This window comes from Fusarium odoratissimum (genome assembly GCF_000260195.1).
Source record: "Fusarium odoratissimum NRRL 54006 unplaced genomic scaffold supercont1.1, whole genome shotgun sequence".
NCBI classification, from domain to species: domain Eukaryota; kingdom Fungi; phylum Ascomycota; class Sordariomycetes; order Hypocreales; family Nectriaceae; genus Fusarium; species Fusarium odoratissimum.
In genome coordinates this window covers 1,097,291-1,113,423 of record NW_022158687.1, presented here as the reverse complement: position 1 = coordinate 1,113,423, position 16,133 = coordinate 1,097,291, and the positions used below count along the sequence as shown (strand labels likewise).

General features: G+C 49.7%; 5 protein-coding genes across 11 annotated transcripts; 2 read left to right on the top strand and 3 right to left on the bottom strand.

The window, feature by feature from the left end:
* Positions 1 to 491: 491 nt before the first annotated feature.
* FOIG_00397 (uncharacterized protein) lies at positions 492 to 1,021 on the bottom strand (the record flags this gene model as incomplete). Its single annotated transcript, XM_031196522.1, has 2 exons — positions 492 to 886; positions 943 to 1,021. The coding sequence occupies 2 exons, from the start codon at positions 1,019 to 1,021 to the stop codon at positions 492 to 494; spliced, it is 474 nt and encodes a 157-aa protein (XP_031072289.1).
* Positions 1,022 to 3,093: 2,072 nt separating this feature from the next.
* Positions 3,094 to 6,220, top strand: FOIG_00396 (long-chain acyl-CoA synthetase). The gene is made up of 3 exons (XM_031196521.1): positions 3,094 to 4,164; positions 4,247 to 5,834; positions 5,888 to 6,220. Exons 1-3 carry the CDS (start codon positions 3,732 to 3,734, stop codon positions 5,991 to 5,993), a joined length of 2,127 nt encoding a protein of 708 aa, XP_031072288.1. The 5' UTR covers positions 3,094 to 3,731; the 3' UTR covers positions 5,994 to 6,220.
* A 351-nt stretch (positions 6,221 to 6,571) lies between these two features.
* On the top strand, positions 6,572 to 10,009 carry FOIG_00395 (uncharacterized protein). 2 transcript variants are annotated; one of them, XM_031196519.1, is made up of 4 exons: positions 6,572 to 6,625; positions 6,736 to 6,961; positions 7,014 to 7,148; positions 7,198 to 10,009. In XM_031196519.1, exons 1-4 carry the CDS (start codon positions 6,576 to 6,578, stop codon positions 9,892 to 9,894), a joined length of 3,108 nt encoding a protein of 1,035 aa, XP_031072286.1. In that variant the 5' UTR covers positions 6,572 to 6,575; the 3' UTR covers positions 9,895 to 10,009. The 2 variants fall into 2 exon arrangements, with proteins under 2 accessions (XP_031072286.1, XP_031072287.1); XM_031196520.1 differs by having other exon boundaries at positions 6,572 to 6,961.
* A 245-nt stretch (positions 10,010 to 10,254) lies between these two features.
* Positions 10,255 to 12,484, bottom strand: FOIG_00394 (mitochondrial DNA replication protein YHM2). 6 transcript variants are annotated; one of them, XM_031196518.1, is made up of 6 exons: positions 12,218 to 12,353; positions 12,047 to 12,133; positions 11,901 to 11,916; positions 11,421 to 11,678; positions 10,688 to 11,360; positions 10,332 to 10,633 (listed from the first exon to the last, which is right to left on the bottom strand). In XM_031196518.1, the coding sequence occupies exons 4-6, from the start codon at positions 11,647 to 11,649 to the stop codon at positions 10,579 to 10,581; spliced, it is 957 nt and encodes a 318-aa protein (XP_031072285.1). In that variant the 5' UTR covers positions 11,650 to 11,678; positions 11,901 to 11,916; positions 12,047 to 12,133; positions 12,218 to 12,353; the 3' UTR covers positions 10,332 to 10,578. The 6 variants fall into 6 exon arrangements, with proteins under 6 accessions (XP_031072283.1, XP_031072281.1, XP_031072282.1 ...); XM_031196516.1 differs by having other exon boundaries at positions 10,255 to 10,633; positions 11,901 to 12,133; positions 12,218 to 12,484; XM_031196514.1 differs by having other exon boundaries at positions 10,255 to 10,633; positions 11,421 to 11,981; positions 12,043 to 12,133.
* Positions 12,485 to 12,642: 158 nt separating this feature from the next.
* FOIG_00393 (citrate synthase, mitochondrial) lies at positions 12,643 to 15,654 on the bottom strand. Its single transcript, XM_031196512.1, has 4 exons — positions 15,212 to 15,654; positions 15,017 to 15,081; positions 14,701 to 14,894; positions 12,643 to 14,627 (listed from the first exon to the last, which is right to left on the bottom strand). Exons 1-4 carry the CDS (start codon positions 15,320 to 15,322, stop codon positions 13,585 to 13,587), a joined length of 1,413 nt encoding a protein of 470 aa, XP_031072279.1. The 5' UTR covers positions 15,323 to 15,654; the 3' UTR covers positions 12,643 to 13,584.
* Positions 15,655 to 16,133: the final 479 nt, after the last annotated feature.

Sequence of the window (16,133 nt, the reverse complement as noted above, 5' to 3'; positions counted from 1 at the left end):
CTTATATAAGTATATATTTCTCGTACGACTTCACATCTTCCTCTTTCGATCCGAGTCTCGGGGTCTTCGGCTCTACTGACGTACACATGTCGTGATTTTCACATACACCGAAGCGACCGAACGAAATAGCTCAATGGTTTTGGTTGAATGAATTAGAAGCCAGTCCAACTCAACAGCTTCTTTGACTTTCATATCAAACGCGCTATCAGCCTCTGCTACAGAAAGCTGTGAAACTATAACGCAGAAAACGCCGAGTTTCCCATTCCAGCCCAGAAATTCAGGTTGGGTATGATATCTCCCATGCCGATATACTCCTTTGACAGTATAGCCAGGCCACTCAATATAGCACTGCCATTTTGTCTTTCCTAAAATGCCCAAACGCCTGTCATTAATACCCATCTATCCTTTCCAATAGAGATTCAATTCCATCATTCGAGGACCAAGTCCCGGGCTTTTGTTATGTGGTGTTCATGTACTTCCTGCTCGATTTCTTATGCCTGCCCCATTTCTCGACCCTCGTCATCCTTCTTGGGTTCTTGGAAAGCCTTCTTAAATAGATCCTTGGCAGTGAAAGCAGTTGTTGTGATCCACGCCGTGAACTGACCCGCAGCAACAACGGCATCGGCACGAGCGCAAGAGCAAACAGTCCCCTCACACATGATAAGCGATCCGATAAACACGGCGATGGCGATGAATCCGGCAAAGTACAGAGCGGCGTTGACGGATTCGACGACTACAGCGGCATATTGGTGGTAGATGCGCGGTACGAATAGAGGAGTGAGTGAGAGATAGGCAACCGATATGATCGAGAATATGGAAGAGACCATGAGATAGGTAAACGGTGATGGCGCTGAGTTTCGGCTTCGCTGGTTATAATCGTTGACAACTGAGACTGTTAGTTGCTTCCCAGACGAAAGACTATCGTGGATATCGTCAACGTACCATACGCGCTCAGACCGATACTAGCAATAGATAAAGCCAGCTGCAGAGCTCGCAGCGATAGAAAAGCGATCCGACTCATGGTGGCAATATTATTTGGTCCAAGAAACAGCGCAGACAGAGAGAGAGAGTAAAAGTTGAAGATTACAAGTTCAACTCATGCGATAGATGATAACGACGCAAGTATGTTCAACCCCAACGATAATATAAGATAAGAGAAAGAAAAAAGACAGGAATCGTCGTGAGAATAGGCCCGATGGGCGAAAACGTGGGAATCGATAGATATAAAACCAAAGACCTGCTGACGAGACATTCTCTCGGGACCATGTGGGGGCGTGGACGATCCAAGGGAGATGGCCCGAGAGAGAGACCGTGGGACCCGTCAAGGGGCCACTAATAAGAAAACAGAACAAATTCAAAAAAGAGTGTGAGCCTTTTCTTTTTTTAGGACATCGTCGAAACTCCAGGTTAAAGGCATTGACGATTACACGTCCAATCTCGTCGAGTCAAGGCGGTTCTCTGCATCAGGTCGTGTTTTGACGAAGGGGGCCTGAGACACGGACAGGGTCGAGGTCGATATGAAACAGTCCCTCTTTTATTTCTTCGTTGTATCTTATGCCGAGTAACGTAGCGTTTTGATGGTGGTAAGGGGCCGCCACCGTCCACCGCATAAAAGGGATATTTCTCTTATCAAACACTTCCATGTAGATAAAACAACTGTAATTTCCAAAAGGGAAACCCCGCGAGTGTCGTTGTTTGAGACGGGCTTGTTGTAGATCTCGGTAGATCTTGGATTTATGCATACCTAACCAGCTAATCCTTGGGGCATTGAAAAGGAGGCTTAAGAACGTGGTAACTTTTACCAGACCAGATATCTTTGCGGCAGCAATACTGTTGCTTCATGTCCTAGTGTGGCTATTCAACTTGAATTGACCTGAAAAGATCACTCGATCCATCGTTACCGGGTGTGTTTTGTCGAGACAACAAGCGCCGAATACAACGTCCGCGATACGGAGCATTGATGGATGGCATGCTTTTGGCGCCAGACACGATGTTTCTGACGAATTTGTGATGGTGATCGGCACGGGTTATGCCAACTCATCCAATATCGTGAGTGCCATCAAGAAATGCACGTGTTGACGCGAGCCGCTTTGACACTGAACGAAGAGTTGGTGTTAGGTAAGGTGATCCATAATTGATGGTGATGACGTCGTTTCGGGGATTGAATGTCACTGTATCAGTTGGCTGTACCTGTTAGCAGTGAAGCAGTTTTCGTTTCGAGGTTGTTTTTAAGCATAGAAATAGACTCGGTTAGAGATGATGGGAGAAGAAAGATATTCTTAGCGAGCTGAGGTTTGGAAAGGTTCGAAACTCATGACTGCTTGGACTGGTCCAATCAGGAAGAGAGAACCATAAGGCACGTTGGAAAGAACGAGACATCAGACACTTCGCTTACGGTTGCAGGCACTTAGTCTACTTGAGGTAAAATGTAGGAAGACTTGAGGAGTGTCGGGCGAAACACCAAGAACTGAATACGGTCGCAAGATACAAAGCAATCCTCAAGGATCAACAGCACCCAATAGAAAATTGCTTATGTTAAGGATCACGAGGAACGACAGATCAGCAGGCCGTAACACCAAGAGCCGATCCAGTCCAACATTCAGCCACATTTTTGTCATCGATGGAAATTCACATGTAACCGAAAACATTAGAAAAAAACTTAGAGGGCCCCAACGTACCGGTCTGGAAAATTGACCAACTGCAGCTTACGACAGTGATCTCCAGGTCTTCGGGAGAGCTAGCGTCCGTTGGACGCCCGAGCCTTCCATTGAATTGGATCGGAGGGTACAACAAGGTGCTTACGACGAGAACCAGTGATGGATTTTGATGTGTTACGGGCACCAACATGTGTAGTTTGGTGATACCTCCTTGTGCTGCTTCTCGTTCTTGGCTGTGTATCTTGGCTGCTGATGTGTCTCTAAGCCATAGACATAAGTGCTGACGAGCTGAGAGTATTGCTCTGAATATTGGATTGAATGAGGAGGGTTCAGAGGGTGCCTTGAGGATATGAGCCTGTCCCCCCGCATTCTCTCCAATAAACCCCATAACAGCTTCAACTGTGGATGCTATAATCACATCCTCGGTTCACTTGACTCAAAAAGGGCCACGTCCCGCGTCTCAAGGATTCAAGAGACATTGTATCAATGGATGTATCGCGGGGGAATGAATGAATCAGGGGAATTTATCAACTCCCCCAGGTCTTCTCCAAGTGCCGCTATCCCATATTCTGCTAGCTACAGACCTGTGCTACTCCACGAAATCTGGGGCTGCCGAGGCACATGGGCGTAATGGCGTACCAGACTGCGCAACGCGCCTCGGTCTACGCTCTTCCACTTTTGCGCTTAACTTGATGGCGTTCGCCAGGCTCGGAAACTTGTCCAGAAGGTCTTGGAACTGAATTTCTTCAAAAACCCAATCCTAATCTCGTTTCTCTTTTCCTACCTCTTCCCTCCCTTTTTTGCTCTTATTCTGTGATTAAGCCTTACCAGTAATTATCTGCAAGGGATCAACTGGCTCCTTGTGCTTGTGTTCCTCCGAATACCTGCATTCAACCAACCCATTGTCCTCTTCCCACTTACTCTCTCGCTTGGGTAACAGAACAGCTCCAAGCATACTCCTCTCCCCGCAGCAATCGACTCGCTCCGTGTCCTTGTGTCCTTGTCTCGCCTCGCCTCGCCTCGCCAAAACTGTAACCCCTCCAGCAACTTGACTCCTCGCCTCCGATCTTCACCATGGCTCTCCAGACACAAAAAGACTACGACGCCCTATACAAGAGGCTCACCACAGTCCCTCCCCCCGGAAAACCCTACGGTATTCCCGTACCCGGTACAGAACGACCTAACCGCACCGCCGCCTACAGGCACTGGGCAGTTGGTGATGGTCCCCTCGTCACAGCGCTAGAGCCTGGTATCAATTCGACACACGACGTCCTTGAGAGGAGTGCGCGCAAGTGGCCCAACTCGAGATGTCTCGGAACCCGCCACTGGAACCAGGCGACTCAGCAGTGGGAGGACAAGTACGACTGGATCAGCTACGGTGATTTCGACGCCCGAAGGAAGAATTTCGGTGCCGGTCTCGTTGAGATTCACAAGGCCATCAACTATTCTCCTGAAAAGTACGGTGTCGGTTTGTGGTCGCAGAACAGGGCTGAGTGGCAGATCGCCGGTAAGGTTGCCCCTCTTGTGCCGTGAACCTGCATAAGAGACATTGAGCATGTGGTTGTAGTTGCTGACACACTAATTACTAGACTTCGGTATTGCTTCTCAATCACTTTACTCGGTATCTCTCTACGAAACTCTTGGTCCCGACACAACAGAATACATCATCAACCATGCCGAGGTCGCCTGTGTTGTCTGCTCCCTCCCCCACATCCCTGTTCTTCTTAAGATGTCTCCCCGGCTACCCGGTTTGAAGCTCATTGTCTCTCTCGATCCTCTTGAGCAGGGTGAATTGGCTTCCCACACCAAGGCCTCCGTCCTCAATGAGATTGCTTCTCATCATGGCATCCAGATCTACTCCATGACTCAGGTTGAGGAGATTGGCGCCAAGTCTGGACGTGCCCCTCGTGCTCCCAGCCGCAATGACATCTGCACCATCAACTACACCTCCGGTACAACTGGCAACCCCAAGGGTGTTCTCATCACCCACGGAAACGCCGTTTCTGCCATCGCAGGTGGTCGAACTAATGGCAATGTGAGCAGTAAGGACGTTCACCTGTCCTATCTACCTCTGGCCCACATCTACGGACGACTCATCGACCAGATCGCCGTTGCTGAGGGTGCTGCCATTGGTTTCTTCCGAGGTGACATTCTAGGCTTGGTCGATGACATGAAGATCCTCAAGCCCACTGGTTTCATCTCAGTTCCTCGACTCTTCAACCGCTTCAACTCTGCTATTCGCACTGCTACTATTGAAGCCGATGGTGTCCGGGGCGCTCTCTCACGACGTGTCATTGACACCAAGAAGGCCAACATGCGACTCCCTCCCGGAAAGGCCTCCAACACCCACTTCTTGTACGACCGAATCTGGACCCCCAAGGTCAAGGCCGCCGTGGGCATGGACAGAGTCCACAGCATGGTCAGCGGCAGTGCTCAGCTTGATCCTGATGTCCAAGAGTTCCTGCGCGCCGCTTTCGCAAACCACTTCGCCCAGGGCTTTGGCATGACCGAGACGTATGCCGTCGGATCTATCCAGGCACGGGGTGACTTTACCACCGGCAACATCGGCGGCCCCATGTGCTGTGTGGAACTCTGCCTCGAGTCAGTTCCCGAGTTTGATTACACCGTGAATGACAAGCCTAACCCTCGTGGTGAGCTTCTCCTCCGCGGTCCCGTCATCTTCCGCGAGTACTACAAGAACGCCGAGGAGACCGAGAAGACCCTCGACGCCGATGGTTGGTTCCACAGTGGTGACATCTGCGAGGTTGACAAGATGGGCCGCTTCAAGATCATTGATCGCAAGAAGAACGTTCTCAAGCTTGCTCAGGGTGAGTACATCTCCCCTGAGCGCATTGAGAACGTCTACATGGGTAGCACGAACCTCATCAACGCCGCCTATGTTCACGGTGATGGTACTCAGTCCTCATTGGTCGCCATCTTTGGTATCGACGTTGAGAACTTTGCCCCTTTCGCTAGCAAGATTCTCCAGGAGACCATCGCACCCAACCAGGTCGCCGATCTCCGCCTCGCCGCTAACGACCCCAAGGTGAAAGCCAAGTTCCTCAAGGTCCTCGACGGCATTGGCAAGAAGCACAAGTTCAACAGCTTCGAGAAGGTGCGCAATGCCCATCTTGAAATTGATCCTTTTACCATCGACAACGGTCTATTTACCCCTACGTAAGTTTTCCCCCTAATTTTGTTTGGAGTATATGCGCTGACGTTGTTACTAGGCTTAAGCTTAAGCGCCCCCAGGCCGCCAAGGCCTACAGGGAGCATATTGACCGCATGTATGAGGAGCTTGCTGCCCAGGAGCCTGTTGGAAAGAACAAGCTGTAAAATATGTTGTGATTATCAGCTCAAAGATGTGGTTTTTTTGGCGTTAGAGCTGCATTCCAGATTTTCTATATATGTTGAAGATGTTGAGCGGCTTGAACTTGTAAATGAATATTACAGTATACTGTCAATGCATAGCTACTTATTGATTAATGCTTCCTTACTTCTTGAAAGATATTTTTCCACCTAATACTGGACTTTTTGAAAGTGTTATACAGCCTACGTTCTTGATCTTCTTAATGTATATTCTATACTATAATACCTTATTCTTATAAACTCTTATTTAAAAGTAATATTTTAGCTAAAACTGTTTTTTAATATATTATTATATCAATATAATAAGTTCTAAAGCTTTATAAAGCCTTAGAGAAGTAATATTTTTAAGAATTTTAATAATATAATATTAAAATAAATAAAAGCCTATTAAAAGTTAAAGTTTTTAAAAATAAGCTAAATTAAGTCATATAGCTAGTTTATATATTAATAGACTTATAACTTAGTAATTAATAACTATTTTAACCCTAACTATAAATAGTAGTCCGGATTAATAGCTTCTCCTTCTTTAGGCTTACTAGACACTCTTTAATGCTTCTAACCCACCTTATCACCGCATCAACGCCATATGGGGCCATGAAGTAAGTGATTCACGTCCTTTACGCGTTTAACGTCATATTTTTGGTCCTTTTCCCTTCTTATTCAAATCCTCGACGCGTTTCCTGATGGGTCTAGGGCTAACAACTACAAGGTCGCTCGTCAAGCATGGCGGCATGCCACATGCACCTATATCTATACTAAATAGCCTCCCGGTACCCTGCGATGAACCACCTCCGAAACGGAGACGCGTTAGTACAGGCCTACAGAGAAAGCGAGGCGTCAAGGAGTGCCTCTTAAGCCAGGTTACGCCGCTTGTAGAGAGGGCTGTTGGGCATCTCTCGAGGGATGTTTACCATGTTAACGCCCTGGCTATCAAGGTAACAAAGAAGGCTCTATATGGGAAGGCTCTATGGCTAACTAGGGATCTAGACGGTAACGGAGCTCAGCATCAACAAGTTCTTTAGGAGAAGATGGGACGAGACGGGTGGCTACTTGAGTCAGCAGGATCTAGACGTGCTTGCGATCCAGGCGCATGATGTTGTTAGGGGTCTTGCGGGGGGTTCTGTGGGTGTGACGAAGCCACAGCGGGAGCTTGTTTGCTAACATTTGCAAGGAGTTTCGCATATCCCCTCTATCTTCAGAAACACCAGAGCCTCAGCTCTTACCACCACCGAGGTCAACGCCGAAATCTCAGCCGCAAGGACAAACAGCACCGACGATCGTGAAGACGGAAGCAACGAGAAAGTCTGAAGACCGGGACTCTCCCATATTCTACGACGCGCTCACGTCGCAACCCTCACATCAACCAGAGCTTCCTCAGAATGTCGAAAGGAAGCCTTATAAACCTCGGGAGCGACGGGAACCGAAGCCCAGTAACCGCTATTACCAGATTTCCGAACGACCCTACCTTTCGGCAGCGCATCGCAAAGCTATTGAGGAGGGAGCAAAGAAACCGGTGGCTGTTAACAATGAACTTATCGCACAACCCATTGTCTACCATGTGGACTTCAGCCCTGAGGAGATCGCCGAGATTATAGGCCAAATATCACAAAATGAGAACAAGTACATACCGGCAACCCGCGAATCTATGATGGAGCAGATCCGACTACGAAATCGCCCTCTGATACCGATACCTGGACGAAGCATACGAGACATGAGCGCATTTGCTTCGGACTTGTGGGCAGGAAAGGTCGCAGAGACACCACGAGTCCTTTCGTTCACTGCTGAGCATGTTACGGAGGAGACAAAAAAACAGCAAGGTCAAATGAGAAGGACTAGCAGGCTTTCGTCTTTGTTGATGGCTCGAGAAATGGAAGGCAACCAGGGCTTTCAACGCACTCGGGAATATCTGAACTTCCAAGCCGAATTTAAAAGATTGGGCGAGGACGATCTCCTGGTTGTAGCTGAGTTCACCAATTGCGCTGGTGATATCACCACAGGTGCATGGGTCTCGAGAGAGAGCTTTCTATGTGGCACTACTACACACTCTGATACGCATAACCAACAATACAACAGACCTGGAAACTTGCTCCTTTGTTCAACTGGAAAGGGTACGCTGCGGTCCTTCCCCGATCACCGAATACCTCGTCCACGGGTCGAAAAGGGGGGGAATTCCACAGAGGCCATGCGCCAGAGCCAGGACCCTTGGCTATACTCATCAGTCGTGTCATGCGACTACAGCGCTGAAGATGACTTAGCTTATACGTCGAGCTTTGATAAGACGGTCAAAGTATGGAAGGTTGACCCGAAAGGAGAACACATGGAGGCCATTGCAACATGGCAACATACGGGCAATGTCAACTTCGTGGCTGCTGCAGAGGATGGATCTGGTCGCGTGGCCACGGCTGCAGATTCACCAACTGATGCCGTGCGCATCTACACCATTACGAAAGGAAATGAGTCGAACAGTACCTACCAGACGTTCTCATGCTCACGAACTGATGCTGATGGCTCAGAGAAGTGGGCATACTTCCCAGCAACAATGCAGTGGGGACGAGCTAAGGGCTGTCAGCATTTGCTTCTTGTTGGGTATTCTCCTCGCAGCTTGACAGGCGACGATCTAGACATTCCCGAGGACAAGAGGAGTTCAGGAGAGATTATCCTCTGGGATGCGGAACAGGGTGTTCGGATCCCTGTGATGACAGCTTCAACGGCTAACGTCTTCGAAGTCGCCTGGCATCCAACGTTACCCCTTTTTCTGGTGGGGGTAACACCTACGGGGATGAACAACGTTCCCCGCAATGTCAGAACACAAGTCCACGTATTTCATCGTGACAAGGATCGCTTGAATGGTATTGGATTTTGTCAGCATCAAGCTCTTGACTGCTATGCTTCTGACATCAACGAGCTGACGATTGTGCCCAACTCACCTGGGCACGCTTACGTAACTGCGGCTTGTACCGATGGAAAGGTTTATATATGGGACACAGCACAGGGTGACAAGCCCATCCACACGTTGCGACATGGAAAACCCATTGAAGAGTATTACGGCGATCGCGAGAAGGAAGACACGGGCGTCAAGTTCACGGCGTGGAATACGAGCCTTGATCGATTCTACACTGGATCGAGTGACGGTGTGGTGAAAGTCTGGAATGTCCGCAAGCTGAAGAACCCCTTTGTCCGTGATATTCTTACAGCCCCTGGACCGATCGCTTGGGGCGGTTTCTCACCGGACAACTCCAAGCTTGCCATCGGTGATGCCACAGGCCGTTGCTTCATCTTGTCAACTGATGAGCGGGATATCCCAGAATCGCACATGATGACACTTCCGGGCACCACTCGGCGTCGGCGCCGGCCTATACCCCTGATTCCACACCCGGAACCGGCTCCACCCACCCCGGCGAGGGATGACGATGAAATGCTCACCGATGATGAGCTTTCAGACGCAAATATCGCCGATTATTCGAGACGAACATATTTCGACAGCCAATGTCTAAAGCTTACATCAAACCCAGTTATAGGCGTTGTACAAGGCCCCCGCTACCAATCCACCAACCTCTACCGCCGAGAAGCTCACTATGATGAAGACCCCTCAGCACCTCTCCTGGCTCATTTCGAGCGCCGGCAAAAAGATAGCGAGGCCGCTAGTCTCGGCAGAAGACGCCGTTCATTGCGTCGACTTAGAACCCCTTCACCACCAGATGAGCGTCTTCAGAGAATCCATGCTCAAAATGCGAGCAAGGACTTAGATGTGAATCATTTAGAAGATAGTGAAGTGAAAGAACTTGTTAAGTCCGCTACGTTGCTAAGTATTGAGGAGGACTGGGGCTTTATATATGAAGAAACCATGAGCTCTGATGAGGACGCTTGATGGAAGTACTAGCTATTGAAGAACAGCATCTTGGGGTCCTATATGCAGTACTTAGCCGTTAATTAACCCAACAGCATATTCTACGTTGAATTTCCTTAATGTTGTTATATGTCGACCTAAAGCCCTATAAAAGTGAAATTAGGAAGAATATGGGCACTTCGGGCTGTTTTAATTCCAAGAAGCAATTATCATGCTTCGCTTCCTGAGGCCTAAGAACTGAGATTGGCAAGCTTCGTTCTCAACTGGCCAACCCCACTACTCAACGCTCAGACCCGAAACAACCCGAGCTCATAGGTTCAAGCTCAACAATATCATGGCAGCTTCATGATAGGAAGAAATCATGACAATTGCATAGAGGCTAGTAAATTAAGGTATTCTTACTGAGATGGTATGCGTGATCTGCAGTCATTTGAACCATAGACTCCAAACAAAGGTCATTACTAGTGATAAAGAATGAAACATTGCGCATTTGTTTTCTCTATTGAAGTCAAACCCACAGGGTCCATGACTTTGTACAGCTAACTATCATAGAAAGATAATCTTCAAGGCGCGAGCACCTCCTTTGCGACAGCCTTTTTACAGGCTTGTGTCATTACATCAGAGATATTCGAATCCATACATTAGACAATCCATACATCAAGCTCACCATGAGCGATATTTTCAAACCAGATTCCTAAACGCCTTCTAATGCTTAGCGGTGACCGACTCGCCGGTCAGCTTCTCAACATAAGTCTTCGCCCTGTAGTCGTGCGGTTAGTGTCGGTCGAACCTCAGTAAAGCGGGTGAAACTTACATATCGCCAAAAGCAACCATGCAGACAGTCTGCCAAATACCAAGAGAAATACGGGGAGCGATACCACGGTAAAGACCCCTGACGCCGTTGGTCTCGTAAATGTACCTGAAGGTGTTGCCGACCGTCATCTTCTTGGGACGGTTGGGATCCTCCTTCTTGCTCTGCATCTCAACGCGGATGACCTCAATGGGCTGGTTCCAGGCGCTGAGACCACCACCAAGAGCACTGGCGATGACCTTCTCACCAGCGGACAGCTTCTCGCCCTCCTTCTTGCCAGTGAGAGACTTGATCCAACCCTCAGCGAGACGGCTGAGACCGAATCGGCTACCCCAGTTGGTCATCTGTCGGATAGCAACAGCGTTGACACCCTTGTTGATGCCACGAATACCCTCCTTGCGGTAGATCTCAGCAAAGGTCTGGAAGGTAGACTGGGGCTTGACACCGGAGGCAGCCATCTTGTGCTTGGTGATCTCGACCGTCTTCATGCAGGTGCAGAAACCCATGGTGGCGTAAGCCTGGGCAACACCACCGGTGACACCACCAAGGATACCGCCGCCAAACTCAGAGGCACCAGCGACACGGGCGTAGTACTCGGCCTCGGAGGCGACGAACAGAAGGACGGCGCCCTTGCTGGAAGCTTCAATCCAAGCCCAGGGGATGAGACCTTGGTAGACTGTGGCATGTGAGTCAGTAAATAGTCAGGAGTGCATCGAGTTTGTGGTTATCAACTTACAGCCCAGGGGACCACCGCGGGCCCAGACGCGTCCCAAAGCCGCAGCCATGCTGTCACCTCGGTTGGCAGCCATGGTGGTCTTGACGACCTCGAGAGGCTGTCCGAGGGTGGTCACTTCGAAGAGGTTGAGACCAGCGCCGAGAAGCAAGTTGGAGAACTTGATGGGCTTCTTCTCCAGCTGCTTGTCCCCAATGGGAGCTGGAAGATCGGTACGGATAGTAGCAGCCATGACTTTGGGAGTGTCGTAGAATAAGGGCCCTGACCAAGGGATTAGGGTGCTTCGTCGCTGGGGAAATTTGAGGGATCGTTGAAGTATTGAGAGAGGTTGATGAAGGAGGAAGAAAAGAAGTGTACAAGAATTCGGGAAAGAAAGGGAAAAGGGAGAGCTAGAGGCGTGTGCTGTGCTGGGACTGGTTTACGTGGGGGGGGGAAGGAGCAGTACCCGGGAGAGCTAGGGATTGAGGGACTGTCGGTACGTACCGGTATTGAAGCACACCTAAATGCTGAGTCAGATCCAATGAAAACAGTTGAATGGATGGCTGCAAAAGCGCTGGGCTGAGGCTAAGCAGAATAAGCTTGGGGGCTCCCCGGAGAAGTAGCCGATTTATCGGAGGGGAAATACCAACAATAGATGGGGTTTTCCTGCGGTTGCGGAGGTCAATCGCCGAGGTTGAAGCTGTAAATGGAGATAGGCATGCGCGAGAAGACCCGAGCTTAGAGAGTAGTTAATCAATCATGTTTTGCATGTGTTTCGGTGCGTGTTTCTCGTTTATTTTGGGTAAAGCCACTGTACTTACTCATGTTGGCACGTTTATGAGGCTGACGACGCTATTCAACAGGCTGAGAGCCACAACACTATTCTTAGAAAACAACGAGAAAAAAGGAAGAAAATGCAGTCAAATATCATCTATAGTAATTTTTCATAATGCTGACCTTTCTCCGAATAATCAATTGACCCTCTTCGGAGACTTCTCTTCCTTGTACGACTTGATTCCAGCTCCGAAAGTCTCGGATCGCCGAGATCAAGTCACCGAGATCAGATCAGCTCCCGTGGATTGTATTGGATCTCTCATGTGAAATCGGAGTCCGGGGGTGGATGGCCTGGGGTTCAATGGCCGACAGAGAGATCCCGCGGGAGCAGATTTGCTTGTGATAACGATTCTCTAGATTCTTCTCTAGATTCTTCTTCTTTATTCATAAGACTGACCAAGCCCACCCACTTCTGAAGCTCTCCGTATTTTCACTCACACCAAAAGGTCCAGATTGCTTACAACTGCTGAGCACAGTTATCATAAGCTCACAAGTCTAGACCTCAACAACTAACAGCTAACCTGCTTCACTATCACTCACAGACTACAGACAATTCACTACACCTTGAAACATACATCTTCAACAATCAATCCAACAGCTTCGCAGCTCTCTTACTTCCCCATTCGGTAATAACCTCAGCCACCCCCCGAAGATCACAGCTCTCACCTCTATTTTCGTCCCCCCTGTGGCGCCGAATTAGAGGGACCTGGAGCTCTCAACGCCCCTCCTCCACCCAACCGATTGAAGGAATGTCTAGACTGTTGAGAGCTCGGGTCCCTGAAATGGACGGATCCCGCATGGGATTTTGTCGGTGTAATCTCTCACCGAGACTACGTGACGTACTCCGTACATGTTATTCACTTGTCACATTTACGATGCAGGGGTTTTCTGCAGACGGGAGAGAGAATTCAACAATTCTTGAGTCTCCTTGAAAGTTTGAACCAGAACCACGGGCATTCTACTGGCGAGTTGTCCCGGCTCGCAAGGCTGGCTAATGTAAGAAACTTTCAATGGGGTCAACATTCCCGTCTCCACCAAAGAAAAAAAAGTTCGAAATAACGACGCTATCACGGCGTGAGTGAATATGCTGTATGGCAACATACAATTTACTCAATTGTATTTACAAAGAGCTCAATTGCGAGTCATGACATGGAACCAGTTCGTAGACACGAGGAACTTTGCAGATTAACTGTTAAATCATTTCATTTCAATCGGCGCGCCGCGACGACTTGCTCATTACTAAACTAAAACAGTCCCATTGTGTTGTACAAATGCCATTAACTCGGCAATCCATTCTGCCCATCTTCTGAGCATTATCCTCCCGTCTCCTTTTTCCCTTCCATTTTTAAACTCCTTACAGCTTCTTGACAAGCTCGGCCCACTTGTCAGTGGAGAAGGACTTGGGTCGCTCAATGGGGGCACCGAGAGCGCGGTCGATGATGAGCTGGGGAAGAACACCAATGGCGCGAGAGACACCGAAGAGGACGGTGTAGTAGTTGGCCTCAGTAAGACCGTAGTACTGGAGAAGGACACCGGAGTGGGCATCAACGTTGGGGTAAGGGTTCTTGGTCTTGCCATGCTCGGTGAGGACACCAGGAGCAATCTTGTAGACCTGGGAGACGAGCTTGAACATGGGGTCGTTGGGCATCTTCTCCTGGGCGAAAGCGCGCTGAGCCATGTAACGGGGATCAGTCTTTCGGAGGACGGCGTGGCCGTAACCGGGGACGACACGGCCGGCGTTGAGGGTAGACCAGAGGTAGTCGGTGATGGCCTTGTCGCTGAGATCGTCACCGACAGACTTCTTGAACTCGGTGAGCCAGTTCAGGACCTCCTGGTTAGCAAGACCGTGGAGGGGGCCGGCGAGACCGTTAAGACCAGCGGCCAGAGAGAGGAAAGGAGAGCTGAGAGCACTGCCGACAAGGTGAGTGGTGTGGGCAGAGACGTTACCACCCTCGTGATCGGTGTGGATGGTGAGGTAGAGACGCATGAGCTCAACGAAGTCGGCGTTGTCGGCGAAGCCAAGCTGGTTGGCAAAGTTGAAGGAGTAATCCTTGTCCTTCTGGATGGGAGCGACCTTTCCGCCCTTGAAGACGTTCTGGTAGATGCGAGAAGCAATGTTGGGGAGCTTAGCAATGAGGTCCATGGAGTCCTCGAAAGTGTAACCCCAGTACTCCTTCTTGTTGATACCCTTGGCGTAAGCCTTGGCGAAGCTGGAGGTGTGCTCGAGGGCGGTGACGGCCAGAGAGAACTGAGCCATGGGGTGAAGGTCGGTAGGGCAGTGGTCGATGAGCTCCTCGACGAACTTGGGGAGATCGGAGCGGGCAGCCCACTCAGCGGAGAGGTCGCGGACCTGCTGCTCAGTAGGAACCTCACCGGTCAGGAGAAGCCAGAAGAGACCTGCGCGGTTTAATGTCAGTATTCATGATATTGCGAGGTTTTGTGCGCATTGCTGCGACTGGGCTGAACTCACCCTCGGGAAGAGGCTCCTTGCCACCGGGAGCCTTGGGGAGAAGCTCCTGGCACTCGGGGATGGTCTTGCCACGGAATCGGATACCCTCCTCAGAGTCGAGGACGGAACCCTCCCAGACGAGGGCCTTGATGCCACGGGCACCACCGTAGACCTGGTCAAGAGTGACCTTGTCGACGACCTTGGAACCATGCTCCCTATGTGAATGTTAGTTATCAAAGTTCAACTGCCGGTGGTTATGTCGTCGTTTGCAAGCTTGAGGCTCGGCGTGGGCCCTAGCTCGGCAAACAATGAACCGAGAGGAGAGAATGCGACTGACTTTCGGAGGGCCTTGACCTGCTCAATCTTCTCGGGCAGCAACTCGGCGAATCGCTCCTTCAGGGTCTGTGAGGATAATCGTTAGTATATATCTTGTGTGTTTTGTGTGGGCGATCATGAGTGTCAAATGGGTAACGTCCATGACGTTTTAGGATCCATGAAGCTTGGGTTTGTGCTTTATCCGAGGTTAACATACCTGAGTCTTAGCCGAATAGCATCGAACGGCGTTGAAGACAGAGCCATTGATAGGAGTAGAGCGGAGGGAAGCCCGCAGGGCAGCGTTGCTGAGACGGGCGACAGAAGCCATTGTGAGAGATAGTTATGCAGACGAAGAAGATACGAGTGCAAAAGCAAGAACAGGAACAAGAGGCGGAGATGCCGGAGGGAAGAGGAGAGGTATATGAGGGATAGGATAGAGTGGAGGGGAGGAAAAAGTAGGTTAAGTTAGGTAACGGGGAGGAAGAGGTTCAAGTAAGCCAAGAGATCCGGTCGATAAAAAAAAAGGCGCAAGCTTGAGAGGGAGGCACAAAAAAAAAGTAGACTACCCCGTCTCATTCTGTGACATTGTCCTCTCACCTTGGCTCTACCTTAGCTGTGAGTACTGAACCTCGGGGACCGGGGGTACGGGGGGCATGAAGCATCAAGCGGAGCGGGACTTATGGGGCAGGATACAGTGCAGACAGCCCGGTTTTGCTCGACGGGATGGACTTTTACAGGGGGTTGGATGGACAGCCTCAGCCAGTTTTTTTTTTCTTCCGCCGATTTACCAGGGGTGACGTTTCTGGGGACAACGCTTTTTTTGTTTTGCTTTTGTTACTGGGGTTTCAATTCTGGACATCATGAAGTCAATATCTGTCTGCTAGAGGTAGAGGAGAGGTATCTTTGCGGGGTTGAAGAGCTTCAGCGTTTCATTAGGTCGATAGCTGTCATTGAAATCGTCATTTTTGTGTGTTGGAGAATTGACTTCAGCCCGTCAAGTTCAATCTAATCTACCCTCGATTACATCAGAGCTCGCTACAGTAGAGCACAGCACCCTCTTTTTCGACCATACCCAGCCGTATTCCGTCATCAACTGCCAATTGGGTAGTATCCGTTAATAGTCCTCGGTTATGCCCTTT

What these genes read in the sequence shown, in the direction of transcription:
- FOIG_00395 (XM_031196519.1), top strand. Translation starts at nt 6,576, where the DNA reads ATGCTTCTAACCCACCTTATCACCGCATCAACGCCATATGGGGCCATG. An exon ending in ACGCCATATGGGGCCATGAA is followed by an intron (nt 6,626 to 6,735) that starts GTAAGTGATTCA and finishes AACAACTACAAG; the next exon opens with GTCGCTCGTCAAGCATGGCG. An exon ending in GGGGTCTTGCGGGGGGTTCT is followed by an intron (nt 7,149 to 7,197) that starts GTGGGTGTGACG and finishes AACATTTGCAAG; the next exon opens with GAGTTTCGCATATCCCCTCT.
- FOIG_00394 (XM_031196513.1), bottom strand. Translation starts at nt 11,649, where the DNA reads ATGGCTGCTACTATCCGTACCGATCTTCCAGCTCCCATTGGGGACAAG. An exon ending in CCGCGGTGGTCCCCTGGGCT is followed by an intron (nt 11,361 to 11,420) that starts GTAAGTTGATAA and finishes CACATGCCACAG; the next exon opens with TCTACCAAGGTCTCATCCCC. An exon ending in ATGGTTGCTTTTGGCGATAT is followed by an intron (nt 10,634 to 10,687) that starts GTAAGTTTCACC and finishes GCACGACTACAG; the next exon opens with GGCGAAGACTTATGTTGAGA.
- FOIG_00396 (XM_031196521.1), top strand. Translation starts at nt 3,732, where the DNA reads ATGGCTCTCCAGACACAAAAAGACTACGACGCCCTATACAAGAGGCTC. An exon ending in GGCTGAGTGGCAGATCGCCG is followed by an intron (nt 4,165 to 4,246) that starts GTAAGGTTGCCC and finishes ACTAATTACTAG; the next exon opens with ACTTCGGTATTGCTTCTCAA. An exon ending in AACGGTCTATTTACCCCTAC is followed by an intron (nt 5,835 to 5,887) that starts GTAAGTTTTCCC and finishes CGTTGTTACTAG; the next exon opens with GCTTAAGCTTAAGCGCCCCC.
- FOIG_00393 (XM_031196512.1), bottom strand. Translation starts at nt 15,322, where the DNA reads ATGGCTTCTGTCGCCCGTCTCAGCAACGCTGCCCTGCGGGCTTCCCTC. An exon ending in GCTATTCGGCTAAGACTCAG is followed by an intron (nt 15,082 to 15,211) that starts GTATGTTAACCT and finishes TTATCCTCACAG; the next exon opens with ACCCTGAAGGAGCGATTCGC. An exon ending in CAAGGAGCCTCTTCCCGAGG is followed by an intron (nt 14,628 to 14,700) that starts GTGAGTTCAGCC and finishes TAAACCGCGCAG; the next exon opens with GTCTCTTCTGGCTTCTCCTG.